Below are 10,263 nucleotides of genomic sequence, written 5' to 3'. Positions count from 1 at the left end.
TATAATATTGAGGTGTATGTTGATGTTGTGTTATTTTGATGTTATATTATTAGTTGGTTTATATTATGGTAATTTAAACTAATAAAGTTCTGTATTATAATTATTTAGAAGTAATACTGCTGATAATGTAAACTAATAAATCACGATTCCGACAGCCTTGTCAGTGACGCAGGTCTAATCGTCTAGTCCCTTGGTTTCCAACATGGGGTACGGTATACGCCACAGGAGGTACCTGATAGGCCTTATATACGACCCCAGTAGTAGGGCTATATCATACAGCATATAGCATATGAGTTTTACGTAATCCTCCCCAATTTCGGCTAATTGTGTGATATCTTAAAGGGATGACGTATATCTAAGAAAAGATATCAGTGCACATCTCTATCCGAATAAATCGATTATGACAGCACGATGGAACGAAGAACAAATGTGCATGCAGAAAGTTTAATATAATTAATAAAATAATCGGTTCAACAGTTCCAAATCTTCTACCCAGACTTTAAATACCCTGTAAATTTCTCCAGGGCTCATAATCAAATCGCTGATGAATTGAAAAGTCAGCACATGGTGCTAACACATTATCGTTACTGTAATTAAAAACATACATTTTTTAAGTGTTTAATTAACACAAACCTCGAACGATCCGAACTTATCTTTAAGTGCAGACTCGAGAACGAAAACTCCTTTTCAACCTTTCATTAGTTACTAGGATTTGAAAGTAAAATATTTTGTAATTGTTTTAAATAAATAGACTAAATTCAGATGACTTACGCTTCATGAGAAAACGCGAAGGCGGGAATACTGGAAATGTTGGCGGCAACACAAAAAACTCGAGAGAACGTCAGATTACGGATTGCATTCATCTGCCCTAAAAGATGAATGAAGAAATTAATTATAATATATTTCGCTTATCAAGACTAGTCTCCAAATGCTTTACATTATACATATTTGGATGTGAAAAAAGATTCAGATGTATCTAATTTATGTGAAAAAATATTCAAAGTCACAATTTAAAACTGTATCCAACAGACGCCTTGAATATTGATTGTCATTTTAATCCCGAATACGGAACCGACATTTTATTTGTGTTGGAAAAGATCAAAATTGAATACAGATAACTTATGACGAGAATACTAAAGTACGATATTTCCAATTCAACATATTTACCCGATGATATTTGACATTGTAACACCTCGCTATACACGTAAAAAATAAAATATTTTTGAATTTCTTATCAGTCTGTAGGCAGTGACTCAACTACCATAGGGATTGATTGAACGCCTAAGAGGGATTCAACCCCAGAAAAATGGTAGTTTAGCGACAGTCTCTAGGAAAGTCACTTTGTGAGATTCATCAATCCTTTACTTCAGCAGGAAACAATTTTTACAGAATTTAATCGTTTTTAGAAATTTACAATTGAATAATAAAAAAGGCCATACCTTCAGAGAATCCAGAAGGGTTTGAGGGTTGTGCGTTTTCAAACCAGAATCGATCTCCGAATTTCAGAATCTTGAATTGTCGACCAATGATACAAGCAAATGTTGGTCCAACAAAACCATCGGTTACTGGATCTTCTGAAAGTCCGCCGATATACAGATCAACATCGTCAACATGTCTGTAATATTATAAACATCAATTAACATTGCGTTTTACATCCCATTTTAATGTTATCTCCTCGTTGGTTTTCGACATGCAAATCCTTTTTCACTATTATCACGACTAAACCCTATTCACTTAAATTAACTTAAAATTTAGTTCAATTAAACAATTTTATTTAAACATTCCCTAACAACTGGGTTTATTTTGTCGAGAATAAGGCCCCTGATTTGATAGTTACTTACGAGTAAACCATTTGCAATCTATTAAACTGAGCTGTTCCGTCATTAAACGAGTTAAGTCTAGGAAGTCCACAAGCTTCACGGAATGTGTTATACGATGGTAGCCCGAAGTCTCGGCCTCTCTGTATGTTAATTGCTGCAAGAGTGTTTCCAGCAAATGCGTCGGTATTAAACAAATCAACTTGAAAACCTCCATTAAATGCTAGATCTATTTCTTGACTAGAATCTACAAGCATTCCCTTAATCGTATCCTCGTAACCTTCTCCTAGAAAAAAATAATTCATAACATATTGTCGTACATACCACAAAACTGTGTACATTTGAAATTACTACATGACAAATTCAAAGAGGTAGAATTCGCAAAGGCCATGATTCTCCATTTTCAGGGTTGATTTGAGACTAGAATATATAGTCTTAAGAAGTACTAGAACTATATGAGCCAAGAATCGAGGCAGATGTTTCGAACTAAGGTTAATCATTACATTGAATTGAATTGTGATTCTGGTTTCAAACGTTTTCAGGGATGAATCGGTTTGTATGACCATGACCAACTAAAATTTTTGACTTACCATCTCTAGTTTGAGTATAAAATGGCCTCTGAAACAGTTCAGAGAGCGGAAGTCGACTATTACCATATGTCCACTTATTAGGTACGGAAGAATGACCATATCTTAACGCTGCTGCACTAAAACTACTGAAGACACCGGGAGATATATTGGGATTGTAGGAATACGGTTCTGTTAGTCTACAAAATATATAAGTCCAATATAATAAATTCACACAATTACTCTTCGGGATCGTCGCATCTGATTTCTTAAACAGGATGCAATCACGTCCAAGTAAAATTATTAATTCAATAAGAGACCGGTCTCAAAAAAAGAATCAGGACCTAGTGGAAGGGGCGTGATCTTAATATTTTGCGAGAAATAGTATAGTTCGGTATGAGGATATTCAAGATCAAAGCGTGATTTGATAACCATGTCGAGAAGAGGAGGTAGCACAACCGAAAGTAGAGCCACACGACAGCCCTCTTTCAGCCGTTTATCAAAGAAACAGGTGATACATGACTTCCTCATACCGTTATAAGAACGTGACTTGGGTAAAAAAATAAATGATTAGATTAAAACGGGGACAAAATATAACAGAACAACAGAATCTACTGTGTAATCTATTTTTACAAGGTTGGGTATTGAGAGAATTGGACCCGAAATGATGGTTTATCTTGCGATGGAAGAGATCTAACAAATACTGACCCATATTGACTCATAGCAGCTGGTCCTATCAATAATGGTAGATATTCCTGATAAGTTATCTTTTGTATTATAGCGACAATGATTCTTCTTGTTTCTTGAAATAGAATTTCATCATCCAATGAAGGGTTCATTGTGGATAGTTGTTGTGCAATTAGGTTGTGATAACGCATAAACACTATGTGAAGAGCGGTCAAACCAGATACTTCATTGACTCGTTTATCACCTGCAAAAAATGAGATAGTGGTAATAGGCTAATCAGTTTTTATTCGACAATGTTTTTCGTGTATTTTTTGATTGGATTCTACCTCGGTAATAAATAAAACAAATTATTTTGTCAATTACATTACCCCCCTTCCTCTTATAAATCTTTACTTTTACTCCTCTCCCATCTATAAAACCTTAAAGGCCTTAAGCGAAAGCACTTTTTAACTGTTTGCTGATTTTGTCACTAGTTACTTCCCTTATACAAATCTTCTCTATAGAGGTTTTTAGTAGTGTATAGAGTTTTAAGCGAAACGAAAAACTTGTATTCGGGGCTGCGAGGGGTTATTTGATTTCTTCCTTGATCTACTTACCAGCATCAAAACAGAAATCATTGTCTGTAAACAGGATACAATTTGATTTATCATCAGGATTACTTCTAGCAGGTAAGAGTGCGTGTGCGCTAATCGTCAACTTCCCTGCAACATTCGATGGAAAGTTTATAAAATAGGTTTCTAAAAAGTTGTGTAATGGTTTTGGTGGAAGGAGCCGATTTTAAATTTCCCACAACAGGTTTCCTTATTATTTTGCAAGTAGGCTTACTCAGTGATTCAATCGTCAACCTCGTTGACCTGTCACGTGACGCCATTCCCACTCCTGTTATCGGAATTTTGCATGTTTTAGCTTGCGTTAAGTGGATCCAAATCGTAACTGACCTCCTACAAACGATCTTAGAGAATTACTTTCATCTTCAGTTGATCCATATACGCCAGATCCATCCACAAAAGCTGTTATAAAATTAGTCGGCTCTCTTACACCTGAAATATTTTGAAAAGAGGGTAGTGAAGTATTCGAAATGAAATGTATTAAGGTGCATCAGCACCAAAATGGGCCATATATCATCTTGAAAACTAATTAACACACGCGAAAAACAAATGAATTTGTATGAAAAAAAAAAGTTTAAATGCTAAAAGTAGTTTGTCTGCGGTCGATAATACATCCAAGCTGCAACAGAATATAATATGAAATGAATGGAGTTTAGTCATACTTTTCTTCATCCTATGAGCTAAGGCAGACGCCATGGAGTGTGCAGTGTGGGAAATGTTCATGTCAACCCCCCCGATCTGCATCACTGACAAAGGGAAACCGGGTTTGTTTGAATCTGAGCTCAACAAACATTAAACTGTATTTCGAACATGCATTTGACTTCAGGATATTTCTCTCATTACTTATCTTAGTTTCCGTTTATTGATATATTAGGCCTATTATCATTACGTACGTGATTTACAGTCTATCTCGCCAACTGCTCTGACAAAGTTTCCACATCCATCGTCGCCTACTGGATTGGGCCATTTAATAGGATAGCAGGGTTCACTAAAAATACAACATTTTGCATGATTATTCTATACCTAACCATGAAAATAAACGTTTTATAGACAATTCATGTTTTTTTTTCTATCAAAATACACATTTTTTCTATCAAAAAACACGTTTTTTCTATCAAAATACACATTTTTTCTATCAAAATACCTGATTTTTTTTATCAAAATAAATGTTTTTCGCCAATATTCGGTGCTATAATTTTTAAAGTGCTTAGAAGTGTGTTTGAATAATTATTTTAGTTTAATAGGTATATCGTCTTATGTAGAGAATCTATTCTTTAGTCTGGTGAATATACACTTGTTTACCAGGTTTGAGACATAAATTTTATGTCCATTCTAGGAGGTGGTATCCTCTTAAGAAGCGTTCTAATGAAAAGCGGATCGAAATCAGTTTTATTAACTCTTCACGAAAATAACCGTTCTCAGACGATGAACAGAATGTTTTATAGCGACATGGTGTAAATGGGCTTATGTTAAACTCAGCTTTCTAAACACTGACAACAATAAGACAAATATAGAATAATTAAAAGCAATACGTTACCCTCTTAAACCCAAGGTTTCATCGATACCCGTACCTTTACAACATTTATAGTTCCCACCACTAGCTAGACAAATAAATTGTTTTTATATCAATGGCAAGAATGTGAGTCTGGAAGACAGAGAGAATAAAACTGATCTTATAAACCACGACACTGTATTAATTAAACTACTAAATACTAAATCAAACCTTTGTGTATGCGAGTGTGATTTTATCCAATCAAAACGACAACATTTATTCGAAGTAGATGTTCGAATTGAAACTATTCACGATATGAGCTTCTTGGTTGTTAATGACGTAACATCTGATTATGAATATTGATTACCTGATCCTTGATATGAAATAAACTGGCCACAGTGAAACTCGGTAGAAAAATGCAAAATTTTCAATGTATTGGAATTTCACATTAATTACATAATTCGTAATGCATGTACACAGAATGTCGGAGTACTTAGAATTTTTAAATAAGCCTAAGAAGGAAATCAATCGAGAACAGAAAAAGATGTCGGATTTAGCAGAATGTCGGAATACTCAGATATCGGATATCACAGACTACACTCTACTTCAAAATGATTTGCGAGTTCAGTTCAGTTCACAGTGTTTGTACTAGAGGAATAATTCTTATAACTTTTATCTATATAAAATATATTCTCTAAAATAGCTGTTATTTCAGAATAATAAAAGAGTTCTCTTCGTATCATTTTACAATAGATCGTAATGGTAACTTACGTGTTTTCAATGTTTTTGTTAGGACGATGTCATGGGCTAGAAACTGGCCAAACACCTGGTGTAAATTGGCAAGTGGTGTAAGTGCAGGTTCACTTACGTTAGTGAGGACTTTTTGAGATATTTCCCCGGCGCTAGGAAGTAGATATCCATCAAAACCGTTAAACCGTGGCAAATGCTTTCCTGTAATGAAATAGACAAGTCATATAAGATACGTCAAGCAGAAATGAGGCAATCTGATTTCAGTTCTTAATATTTCGGTTTGTGTTATAACTTCAATTATTTACATATAGTAATATAGAAATCTTTTATCAAACAGAGCATTTCATTGGATGAATATCAGGTGGTCTAGAACAGGAGATGAAATGTTACAGATCATGGATGGCGTGTGGTGTAAAACCGAAGAGCAAACACATAATCTTCATATTTGCATTTGTTTTTTTTAAATGACAAGGTAATTGCATCGAATGGGATATACTGCGAAAAAACTTCATAAAATACATACCATTTGCAAAAGCAACAATTATTGACAATATCATTTTTGTAAAAAAAATAAATGTATAGATGAAACGGGCGAAATTATTAAAAAAAAACGTTTGGTGTGTTCATGTCATTCCTAACATTTATTTTCTATATTTATTAATGTTCCGAAGACTAAGCGACTACCAGCAATGAAATATAATTGTGATCAAATTAGATGAGTAGTAAAGTAACTCTGGTCACATTTCATACAATTATGGTAGCAATAAAGTTAAACCTGTTCTGGGTGAGCTCTTGATATTTTGGATCCTTTCGTTTGATCCATTACCTCGACGAACAAAATTTCGAATTATAAGATTGCAATATGTTTTTGATACGTGATCAAGTGATTGTAGGTTCAATACGTACCGTCCTCATATGCATTAGGTACCAGTCTTAGAAGAGTATCTTTAAAGGATCCGTCTCGTGGTTTGTGTAGATTGTTACACGTTCCGTCAATTGTTCTATATCGCATTGCTGCATTACATGATCTGAAAGTCATTTTAAACTTGGCCAATAAGAGCATAATTATATTCATCAGTAGATATACTTGGTGTCATAAATAACATAACAGGATCCTTATATAATCCGATAAATCCCAATAACTTAGTCATGTACCATAAACATGCAATCAGATATTAAAAAACGCTTAATATTAAGATCAAGCGTTTTTCAATCATTTCTTAGTTTTATGAATTTTCAAATTTTCCAGATTTTACCGGGATTCTGTTGTAAGTTTATGACACCAGGTAAGTTCACTGATGAATATATTCTCATATTGAACATTCTTGATGACACCAGGTAAGTAATATAACACACATGTTTTTGTAATATCTTAAGAATAATGTAACGATTGTAAATTGAAAATAATTATTTGACCTTAAAGTTAAATTTAAAGAGGCAGCCTAATGTTTCAGTAGGTTAAGAAAGTTAGGTTATCAAATGATTAAACTTTTAACCAAAATCTAGAAATCCTAAGCTTAACCAAGCTTTAACCAAAAATACCTTGCGATTTGAGAACGCTAAAACCATTTAAAAGATTTACGTAAACCTACGAAATTTTCGTAAAAGTCGTCATGTATTTGTTTGGTGTTTAAAAATTGATTTACAAATTTTAGCAAAATAAAAACCAAATTGTAGAGAGATATTTCTCTTACTAATTCAAAAGGTTTCAACAGAGAACACACGCCTTTATAAAACCCAGCACAAAAACAAGCTTCAACAGCTTAGTTAACAAAAAAAGGTACATTTAGAAACAAATTAATGTTGATCAAGTTGATACTCATATACTGACTTTGAACTTAAAACATTACACTGGCAAGGACATATGGCATAAAACCGTAATTAATCATACCTTAAAACCTTTCCGATCATTCTGGTAAAAACTATGAGTAGTTAATATAATACTTACATAGGTTCTGCAAAAAAGAAGATTATTTAGTATTAGTTATATTTATACCCCAAATTATTGGCCGTTTTCACTTCTGCGATGCTGGAAATTATTCCATTAGAATTAAATATGATATGAAATCATGGAGCTTGATTTGACTGAGAAGCTTCATTTGAATCTGAGTAGCTGGATTGCACTTTACACTACCTTTTAGGATGACCAAAGAATATAATCATTAGGTAATAATATATAATTATATCAAATTCCCTTACTTAGTTGACAGCATGGTTGATACATCCACACGTTGTTTGTACATGTCATCTGCTGTATCATTTGGTACCCTGTTTTACATGTAATAGTCACATCTTGGCAATTTTCAGCATAGCTAACATCTGCATTGCTTACCTCAGGATAGTTCTTACATTCTGAAAATTGTTATAAGTTATTTCCAGGCAACAAATAGAACCTTAAGCTTAATGGTAAAAAATTGAAGAACAATCTCGAAAATCACAGTGTCTACCAGAAAGATTACCGGCCTATTGATATGCAATAAATATATCGAACTATGAAACATTATCAACTTCAGGTGCAGTTCTCAAACCCTCTTGTACAGTGGTATTGGGTATTCGGGAGTGGTCTATCCTTTTCCCGTGGCTTGGACTTGATATGCGGATGGGATATCGGAACGTTTAGTGACAGACATAAAATGTAATTTATTATCAGAGTAGCTCCGATCGCTAGTTTTTGAGAAATTTCAACATGACGAAAACCATATTTGGCATGGCTACTGATGTCTATACAAAGCTGAACCATTAATTAGTCCTCCAAGACATTACCGCATTTTCTACTATGTCACTGTGTCCCACACAATATCAGGAGTAGGCCTAACGGACTTGTAAGATGAAGGACGAAGCCTACCTCTTGACTGTGTTGTGGTACCCAAGGGACACGTGGAAATTGTACGGTAACGTCTTAATAGGAATATCAAATAGATAGATAGCAACGGTTATACCAAATGTGTCTGTTTCAATGTTGAAAATTCTCCAAAACTATTGATCCTGCCCTCAACGTGCCTTCATACCATCCGTATATCACTTCAAAGGAAAGAGTGGAGCCAGATATGTCCGTTTAACGTTTCAGTAACGTAAGTTTCAAATATCATCCGAAAAAGTTTAAGTCATCGATCTATTGTTGTGTTATGAACTTATCCAATAAGCATTTTGGACGATGTGACGTCTGACTCAGTGATCAATATTTACCAGCCATTTCCAGCGTTAATAATGATACAGGCGTCCCCAAGTTATTAAATAACAGACGTCAATAAAATCCAGACGTCCCGAGTAATTTAATAATTACCGGCGCCAATAAGATAAAAGGTGCCCCCGACTATCAATACTTACCGGCTACAATAAAATTAAAGGTGTCCCCCAGTTATCAATACTTACCGGCATCAACAATATGATTCAAGGTGTCTTCAAGTTATAAATACTTACGGGCGTAAAGAAGAGTCAGGTATGTTAACAAGTAACACAAAAGGCTAAACATCTTTCTGGAGTTCAGATTGATACCTAACCTGATACTGAAGATAGAGTGGATTTGATGCGAATATTTATTCTAAATGTTTCGTAACCAGCTGGTAGATGTCACCCGGTTAGCGTCATGGTGTTGAGTTTTCAACTCGATATCATACTGTTCATTTGAATAAACATTATTATTCTAAAACTCCATTCTCCCGAAACCATGGACTCGTGTCAAGATGGATGAAATACAGTCAAATTCACATTATGGCAACTGCAGGCTTTCATGGTTAAACTGGACGATCGTCTTGATGTTTTAGTTTTCAGAAAATTAATAAATACTTGTCATACTCTTGCCAACGCCAAGTTTGGGAATTTAAAATTTTTAAATGAATTCCGTATATTCTTGATGGACAGTGGCTATTTACCACTTGCGTGCTAAGCGTGGTAAATAGTCATAAGTACCCTTACAGCTATATACCACGGCGTGGTAACTTGTTAAATTAGGCCAATGTCACCATGTTAGTCTATGGAGAAAAAACGTGGTATTTAAATTTTACCACGTTTTTTTTATTTGATGGATTTCTTAATATCTCAAAACACTTTTTAAGTTTCAAAAATATAAATATTATGCACATTTCACATTGTTAGCTCACTAAAATAAGTATTTTAATATCCCTAGCAAAGGAAAATATCCGCCATATTAAATAACGGAAACTGTGGTTTTTAGTCATTTGGGACACTAAATTTCACATTTAAAGGCTCACATTTGACGATGAGCTGTGAACACTATAGTACTCTCCTCATCCATGTTACATTGTAAATATATATATATGTTTTATGTTATCTTCTGTATTTTAATTCTTTCTGTAATCTTGTATATAATTTGAAGTTTAGTG

The 10,263-nt window shown here is 34.1% G+C and overlaps 1 protein-coding gene across 1 annotated transcript; it reads right to left on the bottom strand.

Annotated features, from left to right (window-relative positions):
- Positions 1–430: 430 nt before the first annotated feature.
- LOTGIDRAFT_239437 (hypothetical protein) lies at positions 431–9,414 on the bottom strand. The gene is made up of 15 exons (XM_009055803.1): positions 9,341–9,414; positions 8,120–8,272; positions 7,869–7,875; positions 6,827–6,948; positions 5,942–6,121; positions 5,216–5,279; positions 4,572–4,666; positions 4,009–4,110; positions 3,667–3,771; positions 3,092–3,314; positions 2,408–2,583; positions 1,842–2,103; positions 1,440–1,615; positions 772–868; positions 431–587 (listed from the first exon to the last, which is right to left on the bottom strand). The coding sequence occupies exons 1-15, from the start codon at positions 9,390–9,392 to the stop codon at positions 500–502; spliced, it is 1,902 nt and encodes a 633-aa protein (XP_009054051.1). The 5' UTR covers positions 9,393–9,414; the 3' UTR covers positions 431–499.
- Positions 9,415–10,263: the final 849 nt, after the last annotated feature.

This window comes from Lottia gigantea, assembly GCF_000327385.1.
Source record: "Lottia gigantea unplaced genomic scaffold LOTGIsca_250, whole genome shotgun sequence".
NCBI classification, from domain to species: Eukaryota; Metazoa; Mollusca; class Gastropoda; family Lottiidae; genus Lottia; species Lottia gigantea.
The sequence above is the reverse complement of the archived record's forward strand: the minus strand, read 5'-3'. Positions and strand labels throughout refer to the sequence as shown.

Coding starts and splice junctions, on each gene's coding strand:
- LOTGIDRAFT_239437 (XM_009055803.1), bottom strand. CDS start 9,392: ATGTTTAGCCTTTTGTGTTACTTGTTAACATACCTGACTCTTCTTTAC. Junction 3,772..4,008: donor TCTAAGATCGTTTGTAGGAG/GTCAGTTACGAT, acceptor CGAATGTTGCAG/GGAAGTTGACGATTAGCGCA. Junction 2,584..3,091: donor GCTGCTATGAGTCAATATGG/GTCAGTATTTGT, acceptor TATATTTTGTAG/ACTAACAGAACCGTATTCCT.